At 31.0% G+C, this 18,846-nt stretch overlaps 1 protein-coding gene across 1 annotated transcript; it reads left to right on the top strand.

Moving 5' to 3' along the window:
• The first annotated feature begins 2,093 nt into the window (after positions 1-2,093).
• LOC149547724 (transcription factor bHLH100-like) lies at positions 2,094-3,009 on the top strand. Its single transcript, XM_089794793.1, has 2 exons — positions 2,094-2,374; positions 2,469-3,009. The coding sequence occupies exons 1-2, from the start codon at positions 2,117-2,119 to the stop codon at positions 2,847-2,849; spliced, it is 639 nt and encodes a 212-aa protein (XP_089650919.1). The 5' UTR covers positions 2,094-2,116; the 3' UTR covers positions 2,850-3,009.
• The last annotated feature ends 15,837 nt before the right edge of the window (positions 3,010-18,846 follow it).

Below are 18,846 nucleotides of genomic sequence, written 5' to 3'. Positions count from 1 at the left end.
TATTTTGTATTCTCTTTGTTGAGTAATACCATTGATAAGAGTAAATCTCTTCCCGATCATGAGGGGTTGATACATGTTTAGTAATTCTTCTCTGAGTAGTATATTTATTACTTATGCCTAAAAAAGGGCATCAAATTGTAAAAACCCCCAAGAATGTGGCAAAAATTAACCTTGATAATAGTTTCCCTGTTTAAAACCTAAAACCACAAACCTAAAAGAAATAAAATAGAAAGGTCTTGTAACCTTCTATTATGTGAAATCACTCCCCTCAAGTTTCATTTTAAGACACTCTCCTTGATACTACTCTTGTCCAAATGAAAGCCTATGGAAAAAAGTCTAGCCCTATAACAATTAGTAAGGTTGTCTCCCACGCAAATTTTTTTTTATACTAATTTCAAAAGTGAGGATGTGGAGGAATTTATTGATTAATAGCAAGGCCATAATATGGATAGGTCTAGAGTGAAATTTTTTGAACTCAATTACGAAGAATTTTAATTTCGGTCCACCATGTTGAGAAATAGGCAAGATATAAAGAAAAAGAGCATGAAGTGAATGAAAAAGAGGGAAGTAACAACTTATATAATGGGGACTATGAGAAGGAAAGTAAGGAACTTGAAGAAACTAAAGAGAATAAATCTCCAAATATCTTTGTTACTCTTGATGATTTGGAGGAAATGGTGAACATGACTTGTAGCTACCCTAGGATCCCTAAAAATGACTACATAAAGAATAACTCCCTTTCCCCTAAACTAGAGCGAGAGAGGGATAATGACACGATGAGTTAGATTAAGGATCTTGAGAAATGAAATATTTCTCTAGAAAATTCTGTCCCACACTATTTCTAAAGAAGATTTCAATGTTGATACCTCTACTCTTTGTTAGTTCTTGAACAATATGATAAGGAATATATTTTTTTTGGAGCGGATGCCAGAAAGAGAAGGACAAGGAAAAGTGCCAAGATTAAGAGAGAGGAGGACAATGGGGTACCTAAGGAATTCAATATGAAAGACTCGTGGAGTGATCTTAACTACCTCTCAAATGACTTGTAGGCTATTTCTTATCCCATGGCATTTTATTTTCTTTTTTCTTTTTTTCCCTTTTAGTTAGAATGTTATTATCTCGCTCGTTGTCATGGATGAACTTTGCAATTTTTTTATTTTTTATTTTTTTAATTAATGTTGGTAGTTTAAACTACTTGAATTAATAGGCTAAATAATTTTTTTGTATAAGCAATTGAACCTAGATAGTAATATGGATATTAGAGATGCAGGTGTTAGATTAGAGTTAGTTAGTAGAACTAATTAATTGTTTTGATTTGCTTAAAAGGATTTTGCTGGCTTTTAATTATAATGGAGAGAGGTTTGTTTCATTGGTCTTTGTTCTAATAAAATGTTGTTATCCCCATTCAACACCCTCTCCCTACCATCATTAAAAAAAATAAAATTCTCAATATGATTTTTCTTTACTCCAATTATTATGAATCAAATTAGATGATTAATTATCAAGAACAAACAAACTAATGAATCAATTAATGTGATTGGAAACATTAAACTTGAATATATACGACAAAAAAATAAATCAGAAATATATCATTAAATATATACTATATATAAACTGCCATTTTAAATTAATATAAATTAATATTAAGGACAGAGAAACTTACTACTAAATAAATGATCATAACTAAGCTTTTGGTGTGCAGAACCAAGATCCCTTTCAAACGGTTTTTTCAACCAAACCCCTGCCAAACTTCGATGTTTCAAACCAAAAGTACAATATTAGTCCAAGACAATTATGGCATATTTGAAAAAATGATTAATATGTTGCTCGTGCTAACACTTTAGTCAAGGATTGTCTGTAATGCAAATGAATTATAGTCTTGTAAGTGAGCTTACGGTGGAATATTCGATCAATGATAATTTACAATAAATGGTGATATTATCAGTCAAAAATAATAATTTACTATGTTACAAATATTAAAATTTCTAACCCTAATAAAACTCGAGTACCTCACGTCAAAATCAACAAAAGATTTTTTCATGGACCATTTAACCTAGATGCTTATAAAATAAGCAGCCGAGAAGGGTGTCTTGAGGGAGAAGCTAATCGAACAAGAATGGCAGAAGATCTATACACTCAATTCTTGACCAGGGATTGCATTTCTCACCATGATCTAGATCTGCCTGGTGCTCTTAGGGTTGATCACAACAGTCTTGATGTTGAAAATCGACAAGAGCCGAATGTTCATCCAGAAGAAGCAATGAAACGCAAAAGGAATGAGATTATAGCATTATCTGAAAACTCGAGAAGAAAAAAGATAAGACATTTGTTCTCGAGTTTGGAATCTCTGCTGCCGGTTTCCACAACTAAAAAGGTAATTCAATGACACCTTTCCAAGGAGACGACTATTTTTCTGTAAGTTTTAATCCACTGCTGTTAATTTTTCAAGACTCTGTGGTATGTTTCAGTTAGCAAGGCATGACATAATAGAAGAAACATGTAAGTATATCCAGAATCTTCAAAACAAAGCCCAAGACGTTCAGGAGAGGAAGGCGCAGTTATTAAGGGATCACAATTCATCAGACATTGATGTGGGAATTGATATTTATGAGAATGAAATAGTCACAATAAGGATTACAGCCTCAAGAATGCCTCGTTCTCTCAGCAAGATGTATGAAGAGGTTGAAGCTCATGGTTTAGAGATAGAGAAGGTGGATGTTCACAACGGCGAACGTATTGTCTTTCTGTTTTTGCAGGCCACAATAGTTGTAAGTGTTGGTGCCCATTACTCACAAGTAATAAGCAAACCCATTGCTTGTCTCAAATTGAAATTACAAAATATTTACTAGTTAGGAATTAAGTCAGGAACCGCTAGCATATGTTTGTAGTTGTATTGATGTTATAAGAGGAATAAAGAACCCTTACTGTCTGTCATTGATCTATACATGGAAAGTAAACCATATATTGTATATGCTAAGCTCTTTTGAATATAAGTTAGTAATTTTGTAATCTCCTTCCCTAGGCAAGAGTTGAATGATTGTGTAAGTCCGTATATTTTATTAACTAATTATTTTCCTATTAGTGAGCATTTTGGGGTTATACTATTATTTTCTAATTATTATTTTCAGCAAACTGCTGATCCTTATTTAAATCCTTATTTAAAGAGATTTTCGTTTTATGCCAAGATACACTTGATTACCCAAACAGCTTTGGATCTGTATTCGATGGACCCATATCGCTAAATTTTGTGCATACGCCAAGCCATGAATGCTCTAACTATTATATTCCTTAAAAGTTTCCTCAACAAATGTCTGATATTTTTAAGGTATATTATACTTCATCAAATGCTGCAATCCAGATGTTGAATAGTAGCAAATCATTCAAGATTTATGTATGTGTGTTTTGTTGTACAATATTAAATGTCTCATTCTCATAAGAAAAGGGGACTTTTACTTATAAAGAGTACGCTCATTGAAATAATTAAATTAAATAGCATCAAAATGAAATTATTGCAATTAGGAGATTTTTACAATCTATGAATTATGCAACTGTTTTTCTGGGCGAAGATTGTGTATAAATTGTTTTACCATCAATGGATGATACTCCATGATCCATGATCAGGATGAGAGAGTGTAATATCCTGATGATGGATCATGGAGCATGATCTGAAATGTTGATGGTAAAATTTTTAATACACAATCTTGGCCTAGTAAAACAGATGCAAAATGAAATTAGTTTAGCTCTAAAACTTTGCATGTAAAGCTTCAATCAACCTTCATTTCATCTGACATAATCTGGATAACAAATTGTTAGAGCTTGTTTGAATGCAAAAATGATTGTCTCATGAATACATCAGATGATTCTGATTTATTAGTAATTATTTTAATGTGGCATGGCTTAAACATCACACATTAAGACTTGATTCCTACTCTAAGAGTGCTAAATAGTCAAAGTTGACTTATTTTGCCAAACTTAATTTCTTACTTAATGTGTGATTTTTAAGAATTGCTAACAATTGTGCTTATTATTTTAATTATTTTAATGTGGTTTATTAGTCAAGTCTTTGTATGAATGACTTACAACATCATATATTGAAAAGGGAAATTATTATTTTGCAAATGATTTCTTTAATTCTTCTAAGTATGAAATCCTTTCTTAACGTTTATATATGCAAACTAGGATCTCTTAGAATATTCATTAAGTATTATTACAAAATAAAAAATAGCTATTAGAATCTTGTAAAATCAAATTAATAGTTTTTTTTAATTTTTAAAAGAATTAAGATTGTAGAGCAAATGCAATTCGATTATTTTTAAAAAATTACTTTTCATTGTATAAGCATTATATTTGATCATCGACTACAAAAAGGCTCAGCTAGTTATTAAAAAATTGTAGAAAGGCATTTTGGTGTGAAAAGTAGAAGGGAAAAAATGCCATACACTAGTGTTGAATTGGATGATAGTTTTTTTTGAAGTAATATAAAGAAGAAGGAATATTTCCATGTGACTCACCATGTCTTGAAAATTTGACTTAAGAAAATTAGGCTCATATGTTGGGTACACTAGTCCTAGTGTTTTCATAATGTTCAATGTTTCGTATTCTATAACAATTTAGTTTGTATTGATCTTACTCTAATCACTCTTAAATACTTATTATCATAGAAAATATGGATGAATATTTTTATTTTCTTAAGGTCTTCACTAAGTCAAGTGTCATCTTGTTGTCTCCATCTTTAGAAGAACTCTGATGACGGAAAATAATGCACTCTCCATGGAGGGATGTAATGATCCCATCGTTTGGCCTTCACATTCTCCAAAGTCTAAGTGGAGGATAAGAAAAAATTAAATTAATTTCTTATAAAGTCATTCAATTTAAAGGTGACTTTGTATTTAATTAATTTAATTATTAGTTACAAGGGAGTAGCTTCTATGGTATGTATTAATTATTGGAAGGATAGAAGCCTCTCGTGATTTAATTAATTATTTTTAGGGAGGAATTTCTAGGGTACACATTAATTATTGGAAGGAGGAAGCTTCTAGCTCTTGCAATTAATTAATATTTTAGTTCCTTCCAGAAGGATGAAGAAAAGGATAAATAGGGCTGAAAGTCTCATTGTTGATCATCGAATTATTGTATCGGATGATTATGACTTGCATTTGATAAGAGCTTGGATGTGTGAATTACACTCCATTCTTTTGGCAATAGAGGATGTTCATTCTCTATTGTAACATTCTAGATGTCATTCCCTTAGGGTTTGGCCTTTGGAATACATCTCTTTGTACTTGATTGCAGCATTTTTAGAATTAATATAATTTCAGTAGTTGATTCAGCTTTTAGGCATTCCTGAGTGTCCATTATAGTGGTATCAGAGCTATTAGTCCTACCATCCTATGGAGTTCTTATAGGGAATTTGGAATTGCGAGATAAAGGGAAAGAGTTTGACAAAATGTATACCAGTCTAGATCAAGAAAATGCAATGCTTAGGTTACTGAGTTCATTAGAGGAGCATAATAGGCGAATGGATATGATGCAATAGGAGCAGAATAGGCGAATGGATATGATGTTGCAACTTATGGCTAGAAAGATGGGCATCAACATTGACTATTTGTATGTTGCTCCAGAGCAGAAGGTAGTTGATTCCTCAGGTGGGATCGAGACATGTATAGAGCCACCCATCTATGATGTTGGTGATATGGGTGCTTCAGTAGAATCAGTAGAAACATGTGTGCAAAGTCAAGAGACCACATATGAATCTTTGTCGGGAGATGGTGTTGCAGTAACAGTGGGATTAGGAGAACATGAGGATACTATCATATCAGTAGCCACTGCTATGTCAGTTGAATTATCCAATGAGGAGTTTAATGATATAAATGTAGTGCTTGATGTATTTTCTAATGAAGCCACACAAGTTGTTGATTATGAGTTTTCATCAACTAAAAATTCGGTTTAGTTTTCTGTTGCAATAGTTAATGTTGTTCCTATGTCCATATATTTTGATGCGGCAACACCTATTGTTGATACAGTTAGCATGAGTACATATAGTTCACCTATAGCTACATCTTTTTCAATGCATGATAGTGATAATATGCATTCCAATCCAATACATATTATGTGGATGGATATAGGGAAGAAGACATTTCATAGATCTTCTATGGAGTTGCCTTATAGTGACATTCTGACTTCATCAACACAAGTTTTGAATGCTAGGCTACAGGGGTTGGTCCTGATGATGCGGGTTTGCAGTTGGTTTAACTTCCATATGGATATCACATATTGGGATTTAGGTGGAGGTTGGAGTCCATTATGTTACTTAATTGCTTGAGGACAAGAAATTTCAAGGAGGGTGGATTTGTAATGATCCCATCTTTTGGCCTTCATGTTCTCCAAAATCTAAGTGGAGGATAAGAAGAAATTAAATTAATTTCTTATAAAGTCATTCAATTTAAAGGTGACTTTGTATTTAATTAATTTAATTATTAGTTACAAGGGAGTAGCTTCTATGGTATGTATTAATTATTGGAAGGACGGAAGCCTCTCGTGATTTAATTAATTATTGTTAGGGAGGAATTTCTAGGGTACACATTAATTATTGGAAGGAGGAAGCTTCTAGATCTTGCAATTAATTAATGTTTTAGTTCCTTCTAGAAGGATGAAGAAAAGGATAAATAGGGTTAAAAGTCTCATTGCTGATCATCGGATTATTGTATTGGATGATTATGACTTGCATTTGATAAGAGCTTGGATGTGTGAATTACACTCCCTTCTTTTCACAATAGAGGATGTTCATTCTCTATTGTAACATTCTAGACATTATTCCCTTAGGGTTTGGCCTTTGGAATACATCTCTTTGTAATTGATTGCAGCAGTATTAATATAATTTCAGCCTTGGTTCAGCTTTTGGGCATTCCTGGGTGTCCATTACAAGGGAAGGACATACATAGTAACCTAATTGAAAGTAAAATGATCACACCTTATGTATGAAATTTTGTCCCAAATTTCAAAGAAAAATAGCGATGTAATTCTCTTTATGGACTTTGTCAAAAATTATTGTACAATAATATGATAATAAAATATATAAAAATTGGAATCATTGATGAATCTTGCATGTCACATAATATATTTCTCAATATGTTGAGTCTTCAGATCTATAATTCACCATTGATGGTATTTGATAACAAAATTGTATCTTAGACCTATTGAATGATTGAAAATATACTTTATTTAATGATCCAAAGATATTTTTGGAACTGGTCCAACAAACCAATACTCAAATGAAAACATGAATTTGGGATTATGTATTGAATAGAAGTAAACACTTAGGTGTACTTAAATTTGGGTTCAACTATGAGGTACTAAGTGTTTGGGTTCCTTATTCCATTATAAAACTTCAAGTAAAAGAGATGAAAGAAGTGTAAAAATCCAAAACATAAGATGAAAGCTAAATATTAGCATTTAACAATGATTATATATATTGGATTCAAAATTGTAATATATGGTAGAGAATGGAATAAATATACATATAAAGGTTTAAAAGACCAACTAATATAGATAGTAATTTGATTATATAATTATAAATGGGTATAATATATCCTTCGATGTATTAGGATAACTTGTTCTCATTCTCATAGTCTATTATAGAAAGAGAGATATAAGGGGATATGAGTAGGAGGAGAGAAAGAAAGAGAATGATTAGACATCAATAAGAGGAAAAAAATTTGAGGGATATGAAAGATCCCAAGATTAGTACCATATCAATCTACACATGAAAACTCAAAGTATGACAGACATGAAAACATATTTAGTAGTAAGGATAACAAAAATGTTACAATTCAATTAGGTGAGGTAACCTTGATTCAAAGTTTGTCTCAAATACTATATCAGTTTCCAACATGGTATTGCAATAGGAAAATAAAATTATTAAAGACATATAGAATGCACCATTGAGAAGTGGTCGAGGATTCATGGTCCATTAACGAGAAAGCTCTTTTTTCTAGGCATCCATAAAGTTTTTTATTGGTTGTTGACTTATGTACACAAAATGGATTCTACTATATAGAGCGTGATACTATATTGAGTGACCCATTTAGTAAAAACCTATTATCACCCTAGCAAACCACACTAGACTAGGAGATGAATACCTTGGAATTAAAAAAAAATTATCGTAGGAAGATAATTATTATATGTTATTTGATCTATATATCAACATATGTACACTATTTTTTTATTAAATTTACAAGAAAATAATAATAAATGTGTGTGTTTTCCAATAGGAATAGAAGAAAAGAAAATGTATGATGTAGAAATAAAAACCAAGCCTCAAGGGATATTAAAAACACCACCTAAAGAAGAGTACATCTATGAGATCAATCCATATAGGTGTAATTTGTTCTATTTAAATATTGACATATATTCAGGGGTATTAATGAAAAGCAACACTTCAAGGATATATTTATAAAATGATATGAATGAATATCAAGAGAATACAAGGAAATCTTTAGGAAATCATGCATAAGTCCCATGAAAAATGAGAGAGCATCCTTAGAAATGACACATCCCTAAAAAAATATAGTCCTTTAGAATTTTCTTTAAAGTATTAGATAGTAGCCAAAAGGATCGGGTGTTGACCCCAAAGTACAAAAAGCTTGAAGAATTAGCTAGAGGTTACAGCCCAATCCTTACATATTAGTATGTAGATAAGAATAACCATATTTTAGATTCATAATTTTTTAAATTTACATTGAGATTGACCTGCCCAAACCAAACATATGATGTAATATCAATTCAAACAATAGAAGGAAGGGGAAATAGAAAAATCTTTTGAATGAAGAAGAAACCATGAGCATAATAAGACTAATGAATAGCCAAGTAGATATAAAAAATAGAGACAAATAAAAATCCCCACTCCATATAAAAAAACATGATACCTCTACCTTAATAATATACCTTTGTGATTGCTATTTTTATCTTATGTTAAAACTAGGTTTTAAAGTGTCACAAAAACTATTTACATCAAAATACTATATGAGTATAACAGTATGCACCAAACTAAGAATAAAACCCTAAAAAGATATTAACAAAAGTGTTTTTTAGAAGATAATTAGAAATAAAAATAGCTAAAAAGTAACAAAAATACAATTGCATACAAATATAAAGAAAAAGAGAGATGGAGAACAAACTTTAAACCAATTCTTATAGACCTTGAAATGATTCAATGTCCTATTTCATCATTTTCATTAAAATATTCTTTAGGTCCACCTTCTTTATAGAAATAATTTGAAATTTCCATTTTTATATTTCTCCTAATCATTTTAATGGGAACATAGTCTTCTTTTCTATTTTCATAATCAAATATGATCAACTATATCTCCTAATGTGATTTTATTTATTCTACAAAAAAAAGGTTCATGGATTTTCTAGTCATCGTGATACTTTTTTGATCCTAAGTTCATAAGATAAAGAAAATATTATCCACTTTTTATAGAATTATCAATATAGTTAAGCTTCTTATCACTCCATTATTAACCCACTATAAATCCCTAGTAATCTTACTAAGGCCCTTAACAATGTACAATTTGTCATGTAGAGTCCAAAGTTTCTTCCAAGATCAGCATAAATATCTTGTGGAGCCCAGGTAGGTCAAAAAACCTAATTTTCCAAAGCCTCAATATTGCTTTCCATACCTCTTTATCTAATTTAAATATCTCTAATTTTTTGTCAAATACATTTGAAGTATGAAAAGGGTTTAATCATATGCTTTGTAGTCATAGCAAGAATATCAAAATATTCCTCATCATTAGGGTTTTCCAATGAGATTTTATATGTATCTCCACTAGGAGGGTCTTCCTTAGTAGAATAATTATTTTTGGTTCTAGAATAATGAGTAAGATTGACCAACACTTCCTGATGAGAATAAATAATGTCCCATTTTTCCCCATATTTCATCCTATTCTTACATTCCATTTTATATCATTTAACCACTTTATGTTGCATATGATTTAATATATATAAGTTATGTTTAATATAGTTTTGAGTTTAAATTATGAAAATTAATTATTGGTTGTCTTTAAAAAAGAGCATTGTTATTTTACGTTTTGAAATATATATTTGTAACATACTTCTTATATATTGAAAAAGGAGTATGTTGAGAAAGAACTTGATAGGAATAATTATCAGCTAAAAATAAGGACAGTCAATTTCGCATTTCCTTTTAAGAACAGATATAGATGAATCCCAAAAATCTGAGACATGGGTATTGTATAGATCATGCCCAATAACAATCCGTAATGGCAGAATCTTTAGAAAGTGGATGATTGAAAAGTTAGAGGTCATTTTCTAGGTGGGATTTATCCTGATTTAGAATTACATGTTTGGATTTCAATGCTTAAAGTTGGTGCTATCTTTTGTTGAAGTTTTGACCATATTACCAACTCAACACATATCTCCTCTAGCTTATCACATAATAAGGATGAAGTATAACTAAATTGATGGATACTTTGATTGAGTATTTCTATTTCACACTGCCAACTATTAATTTCCCTCTCCGTGTCATACACTCATAGTAGGCTTCTTCAACTATAGATATTTATGTAATCATGTTTCAACTGAAATTGTCACATTTATTATGGAGTTAGTTTTGAGGGAATAGTTATAATCCATTCATTATTTTGTAGAAACCATTTGACAAGATTTCACCACAAGTTTATGAGCCACAGGCAGAAAATATATATTTTGTTTCATGTGGTAAAGGCTATAAAAGACATCATGTATCCATGCAAAAATATATATGAACGAATAATATTAAGAGAGACAATGTGCTATTTTAAATTGATTTAAGAGTTTTATAAGCTTTATCTCTGTCATCTAATGGGAGGAAGGGTGCCCACTCTCCAAAAGTTAATAAACTATAAATAATTTACTCTTGTGTGTGTTTTAATATTTGTTTATTATGTTTTATATTGTTATGTTTAATAATTTGATGTATTTTGTTAGTTAATATTACATTTTTATATTTCATGAGTGTTAATAATCTATTTTTATTTCAATGGTGCAGATCTAGTTGATACAAATTTTAGATTTTATTTTCATTATAGTCTGCCTTAATTTTTATACTATAGTTCCTGTCACTTCTCTGTATTGATTATCTTATAGAATTTTAATCACAGTATTAAATAAAAAAAGTATTGTGTATTAAGGAATCATTTTCTAGATTAATCATTTATGCCTTATGCACGCTTATGGTCTGTACATTAGTTTTCTCTGAGTTTGCGAGTTTAATTTAAGGAATAATTATATTTTCTCCAATTGTTATTGCTAGAAAATTATAGTTCATGTCGCTAGGAAGTGGTAGTTCCTATTGCCAATATTGCTTTAGTTTTCTACAAGTTTGTTCCTGTGTTTTCTAGTTGCATTCATAATCACTTAGCTCACAACTTGCACCTCTTGATGGTGTATTACCCATAAACTTTTCACAAGATTACGCCCCAAATTAACATGAATTGACCAAGCTGAAAATAATCTTAATGTATATTAAATATTTCTTATTATTTTTCCTAGTGTTGGCCTATCACTTCCAAGTGACTAATCTTCCCAAACCATAATACTTTTATCTTTGTTGGTCACACTCATATCCATCAAACACACAACAAAAAGACACAAGGTCATCATTGGAATAGGGTTAGATGCCTTATTCTTTATCTTATCATTTACAATAAATTAAATTTTGAAAATTGATATGGGGATCCTTATTGGGTGTTAGGTTGAAAAAAATAAGAAGCATTAATATAGAATTCAATTTATATATATGTAATGTTAATTTTTTAGATCCCTAATCATAATGAAAGAAAATATGTTAGAGAAATAAATTATAATTTATTATAAACATCTTGAAAAAACAAAACAAAAATTATTTTTAAATCTCACATATAATTGATAATTTCATTTAAAATGTTCAATAAGAGATAATGTTTCTATATTGGTTATATAATTGATCAAAGAGAAATGAGGGTTTCTATCCTAATTCTCTCTTAAAACAATTATTGAAAAAATAATCTCAATCTATTTGGTGAATTCTATTGTTTAATATAAATTTACTAATCAATGAAGTGGAAAAGATTTATTACATAGGATGAATCCAATTTCTTTTTATAGGAATATTTTCTATTTCTATATTATAAATGACATGGATATGCATGGGTAAAGTTTGTAATGCTACCGCAATGGATACTCTTGTTGAGTAATTTGACTATTAATTTACATTTCAAAAGTCATGAATAGAGTGATAGTCTATTTGATTAAGAGAAATGTTTATATTTCTTAGATTTAATAATTTTATGCTACAAACAATTAAGACATGATTTATGACTAATTTGGTTAGACCTAAGATCATGTTTATTTGTGAAATCTATAATTTTAAAGTTAGGATATTATTGAATTAAACTATTCATAAGGATAATTCCTGTTGTGATAATACAATACTTGAACTGTATTGGTGGAATTTATACTTATTAGCACCAATTTTAATGTATTATTATTGTGAGTGCAACAATACCCCCGTGGGATTTGTGGAATGGTTTAAAAAAAATTGTGGATTGTAAACATAAAATGGTTCTATCAAGATTTAAAAAGTTGATCTTTTTGTCCACTAGAAACTAACTTTTAACAAGTGATATCAAAGCTATTTAATATGTCAGAATCCCCTTGTTGTAATACATTTGCCTTTGCTGATTAATGTTGCGAGGATTATCTTAAAATCACTAGGCATCCCTCATAGGATTTGTGACCTCACTTAAGCACATCCCATAGTTTATATAAGTATATGTTGAAGAAGGAGATTGTTGAAACCAGATTTATACAAGTATGATAAATGTGTTAATCATTGTTTTATCATTGATGTCAAACCTACATTTTTGTAGGTAAGACAAATGCTTATATGATTTAAGTACTATTACCTATTTGATTAATGAAGAGGATTGGATCAAAAGATGTAACAATGGCACCTAGAGGAAAGGTTGAGTTATGATATGAAAAGGAGTACAAGAATCAGTTAGGATAGTGATATCATAGTGCAGTGATAATCCACTTAAGGTTGCAAAGGTTGGTTACACTAAACAAGTTTAGAAGAACAAGTTAAACAAAAATATCTACAAAACTTGATTGAATAGATGATAGATGTTGAGAAAAGTCAGTGCAAGCCAAGCAAAAAATCTGTTGGAGCTGAGTAAAAGTTCATTTTAGTGTATGCCAAGAAAAACAGTAGATGCCAAGAAAAGTTTATTTGATGACGAACACTAGTAAACTTTAGTTCATACCAAGTGATTTTCTTGAGGATGCCGAGCAACATAGTATGTGCCAAGCATTGCAAGCTAGTTAATGTCGAGTGTTAGCATTATTTGAAAGATTATGAATTTGATGGATTTGAACCAACAAGTTTTTTTTCTTGGAGTGTGTAAACTAGGTGGAAGATAAGATTGATGAGCTGGTGGCACAGAATTTAAGGTAAAATGTTTTGAGTTGAATTCAAAGAAGATTGAAGGAAAAGTTTCTAGAAGTGATATGGAATGAGGGATAGATTCATTGAAACCTACCTAATCTCTCTTAACCCTAAATTGGATGATGTAGAATAAATGATAAAATATCTTAATTCTCAATTTATAGGGATAGTTGGTCAGAAGGAAGAGTTGTGATGTGTGAGAACCAAAGAGAGACAAGGAGTCTAGGGTATTGCTTCATTAAGTGACCTAAGTAAAGAGTCTATATTGGTAAGTTGATGCAAAAGAATCCTGGGTTTCCTTGTTATCCTACTAATTTTTTTTCATTATGCATGTTGATGCCAAGTTACTATAGCTCTAACAGATGTTGAGTTATTGTAGCTCTAGTTGGTGAAGAGTTATTGTAGCACTTAGTTGGTCCTGAGTTACTATAGCACTTAGTTGGTGTCGAGTTACTATAGCACTTAGTTGTTGTTGAGTTACTGTAGCACTTAGTTGGTGACAAGTTACTGTAGCAATCTAGTGTTGACCGAGTGTTTCTTCATGTGTTGAGTTACCTAGTGTATGCCAAGTGACTCTTCATGTGCTGAGTTACCCTATGTATGCTGAGTGACCCTTCATGTGCCAAGTTTTCTTGTTTATGTCGAGTGTCAGCATTTGGATGTGATTTCTATGGGCCGACTTGCATGATTTATTTTAATCACAATATTTATGTTAAGATCTTTTCTTAGAATGTGTCCTAATCATTCTTGGTTTGGCCTTCCTCTTATATATTGTTGTAGAATGATCTGTAAGCCATTTTGGAAAGTATATATAGAGTGTTTAGGCTTAGAGTTTCGGATGAGGCAGTTTTGAAGAGGATTTTAGAGCAGAATTGGAAAGTGCAGATTTCCTATTAGATCTTTGAATGTGAATAAATTTGCATTTGGCCATAACCTAGAAGGCCTTACAGTTGGGCATGTATGTTGAAAATTTGAAGAATCAATGAAAGTATTTCACTCTTCTTCCTCCTTTGGTTGTTGTTCTTTGTCTTTTCTTCCATTGTGTTAACTCTTGCAGGGTGGTTTGGAGAGTTGGGTGTGCCATTGGCCCTAGTTTTCCCTAACATTCCTTGCAGCACAAGTTAAGCAAGAAGGCTTAAGGGTATGAATGCTTGAAGGGTGAACAAGCTACAAGAGATAAAATTTTTAAAAGCCAAGAAAAATGGAGGACTAAAGCAATGATCTATAATCTACAAATGAAGTTGTAAGTTATTATCAGATCAAGCCTTACTGTTATTCTCTAATAATTGTATTAGTCTAGGGTAAATCCTTTGGATTAAAGTTGACCTAATAGTCATTTGTAAATCCTTTAATTGGGTGACATTTTAAGTGAATGATCTAAAGTCCTCTAACAAGGCTCACTCCTAATAGGGTGATTGAAATCCTTTAACACGGTCACATTTAAGAGTGTGATTTGTATCCTTGAACAGGGTTGGCCTTTCAGAGGGCATCACTTCAGAAGAGTGAAAAAGAGTAGCATGTTATTGGTATTTTTTCCCAAATTGGATTTCCACATAAAATCATTATGTCAAGTGTGTTGCTAAACCTGTTATGTTTCATGTGTATATTTTTTCAATTTGATTTGACAGTAACCTACAAGTTTTAAATGATTGCATAATCTTGTGGATGTATGCATAATGATGATAAATATTTTATGAGTTCAATAAGCTGTGAAAAAAAATATTTGTACATCTAGAACTTGGATAACTGATTCACCCCACCTCTCTATTACTCTAAAGAATTCCAACAATTGGCTTCAAAGTTGTTTTCTTAAGAGGACTAATTTGAAGGTACTAGAAGCACAAAGATCAAGATGTCAAAAAGAGATGCACGTAAGCTTAGTAGAGATAAATTTATTATGCAAAAAAGTTTGATGAAGCCACCCCTTAGAGGACTTGGAGATCATGTATAATTTACCATTACTACTGAGCATGTTGATCCTGTTGGAGCCCTAACTATTGAGGATATGAAAAAGAAGAAAGAGCACAACCAAGCAATGTTGGAGATTGCTTCTGCACTAAACTATACTAAATTTGATGATATCAAAAGTCTTGACAATGCAAAGAAAATGTGGGATGCTCTACACACCATCTATGGAGGAGACATGCATGTTTAAAGAGCCAAAGATGAAAGTCTCAGAGGCAAGTTTGATGATATGAGAATGCAACAAGGTGAAAATATTGCTTAATATTGCTTAAGGATAAAAGATGTTGTTAATGCAATAAGAGGAGCTACTTGTATAATAGATGATGATACTATACTAAGAATTTTTTTAAGAATACTACTACCTATATATGTTATTAGAGTTTCTGCAATACAAGAACTGAGATGTATACTAGGGAATAATCTATCTTTTGAAGGTCTAGTAGGTAGGTTCACTACTTTGGAGCTATCTAACTTTGATAATTAAAAACCTAAGCTATCCTTGAAAGAATATGATGAGAAGACGAAGAAGAAGAAGAAGAAAAAGACAAAATATGTGTCCAATGACAATATCAATATAGATGAGAAGGATGTAGATCAACTTGAAGCTCTACTAGCAAGTAGATTTCATAGAAGTAAAGGAAAGTTTAAAGGTAAATTACCTATCATTTGTTTTAATTAGAATGAGGTTGGTCATATTCCTACTAGATGTCTAGAGAAGAAGAACTATAGAGTTGGTGACAAGTACAAAAGTAGAAGAGATGAAGACAAAAAGGATTACAAAGAGAAAGGAAAGAAGTCTTACTACATTGCTAAAGAGGAAAAAAAGGATGAATATGATGAACATGATGATCAAGTGGTGTATGTTGCAATAAAGAATGAATCTGATGAAGATGATACAACTGCACTTTTGTCTTGTGTGAACAAGAATGATAGATGGATCATTGACAGTGGATGTTCATGTCACATGACTAGAGATAAAAGTAAGTTTGTTACCTAGAATTGTTATGATGAAAATGACATAAGATTTGGTAATGATGCACCATGCTTAATAAGGAAAAGGTTCTATCAAACTCATAGAAAAGATTTTGTGTTACAATGCTTACTATGTTGAAGGACTTAACTATAATATGTTGAGTGTGTCACAATTGAATAATTTAGGATGTAAGGTTGAGTTTGAAAACAAGATTGCCAAGATATATGATATTGATGGAAAATTGATTGGAAAGGGTGATCAAACTAAGAGTAATCTATTCTATCTTGATATAGAGGATGCTACTTGTCTAATTGTAAAATTTGATGATGTGTGGCTATGGTACAAGAGGTTATATCATGTTAATTTTGATAACTTGATTAGTATCAGTAACATGAAAAATGTTAGAGGTTTGCCAAAGTTGAAGAAGCATGATGACATAATGTGCAAACAATGTCAATTAGGCAAAATGACAAAATCATGTTTTAAGTGTAAACGTCATACCTCTAAAGAAATACTAGAGATTATTCATACTAACTTGTGTGGACCAATTGAAGTGAAAAGCTACAAAGGACATATATACATTATGCTACTTGTTGATGATTATTCTAGAATGATGACAATTACGTTTTTGAAACAAAAATCTGATGCTTTCCAAATTTTTATGTGGTATTCAGCAAGAGTTGAGAAAGAAGTAGGTAAAATTTTGAAAAGTTTGAGATCTAACAGAGGAGAAGAATTTACATCAAATGAGTTTGAGATGTTCTATAATGACAGAGGTATCAAAATACAAACATCTACTCTTAGAACCCCTCCACAAAATGGAATTGTTGAAAGGAGGAACAAGGTTGTAATGGATTGTGCTAGGACACTCATGATGGAGAAAAATGTTGCTTTAAAATACTAGAGAAAAGCTATAAGTACAACTATCTATACCTTGAACCATGTACAAGTCAAGAAAGGTACTCATTCAACACCTTTTGAAATATGGTATGGACACTCACCTAATGTAAAATATTTTAAGATATTTAGAACAAATGTTTTATTCTTAAAGATTTCAGGAATGGTAAACTAGATGCAAAAAGTGAAGATGGTATATTCTTAGGTTATTCCACAAGAAGTAAAGCCTATAAATGTTTAAATACTAGCACTAACAAAGTTATGGAAGGTACAAATGTGAAATTTGATGAATATACAAAAGTATATGAGGCTGAACCTATGAAACAACTAGAAGAACACAAATCATTTGTATACTTTTACAAAAGTATATCTATTGAAGAAGATGTTGCAAATCAAGCTACAAACCAACAACAAGTTTGAGTGACTATCGAGTCACATACTATGAATGTCGAGTTTCATTCAAGAACTGAACTATAGTCAGATGCTGAGTTACATAATAAAGTTAGGCACATTCTAATTCTAAAATTATTGTACATGAGAGAGATAATGAAATACCTAATAGTGATGTACATAGTGACTCTATAGTTGAGAGACAAAATGAAGAAACTAGAGTTGAACTTGGATTGTCTAAAAATGTTAAGAGACATCATCCTACTGCACAAATAATTGGAGATAAATATGCTATACCAATGACAAGAAACAAGTTGAGAAGTGATACATGTTTGCTAAGCATGAAAGATTTTGAAATAGTGAAAGATTCCTTAGAAGATGTAGACTAGAGTAAATCCATGGAAGAAGAGATTGAAAAAGTTGAGAAAAATAAAACATTGACTCTATTTCCTAGACTAGAAGACAAAAATGTGATTGGTATCAAATGGGTATACATAAATAAGCTAGATGAAAATGGTCAAGCCACAAGGAACAAGGCAAGATTAGTCTATAAAGGATATGAAAAAAAGAAGGAATTGAGTATGGAGACAATTTTGCTCATGTTGTTAGATTGGAAGGAGTAAGAACTCTACTTGCTTATTCTACATACAAAGGTTTCAAAGTTTATCAAATGGATGTTAAATCGGTATTTCTGAATGGCATATTAGAGGAAGAAGTTTACATAAAACAACCACAAGGATTTGTTGATATTAACAATAAGAACATGGTATGAATATTACAAAAAGCTCTATATGGTTTGAAACAAGCACCAAGAGGATGGTATGAGAGACTTCATAACTATCTTGTGAAGCTTGGATTTGAAAGGACTAATGATAACAACAATCTGTACATGAAGATAGAGAAAGGCAAAGGTATTTTGTTATCTAAATTTTTTTTTGATGATACCATATTTGGAGGTCAAGATGCTTTATGTAAGGCTTTTGCAAATGAAATAAAGCAAGAATTTGAGATATCTATGTTTGGACAGATCAAATTCTTTGTGCATTTGCAAATACATTAGATGAAATATGATATATACATCACTCAGTCAAAATATGTCAACGAGATAATGAAAACTTTGAGATTAGAGGAT

The sequence above is a fragment of the Cupressus sempervirens genome, chromosome 7 (assembly GCF_028749045.1).
Source record: "Cupressus sempervirens isolate cs-2001-9-10 chromosome 7, ASM2874904v1, whole genome shotgun sequence".
NCBI classification, from domain to species: Eukaryota; Viridiplantae; Streptophyta; class Pinopsida; order Cupressales; family Cupressaceae; genus Cupressus; species Cupressus sempervirens.
The sequence above is the reverse complement of the archived record's forward strand: the minus strand, read 5'-3'. Positions and strand labels throughout refer to the sequence as shown.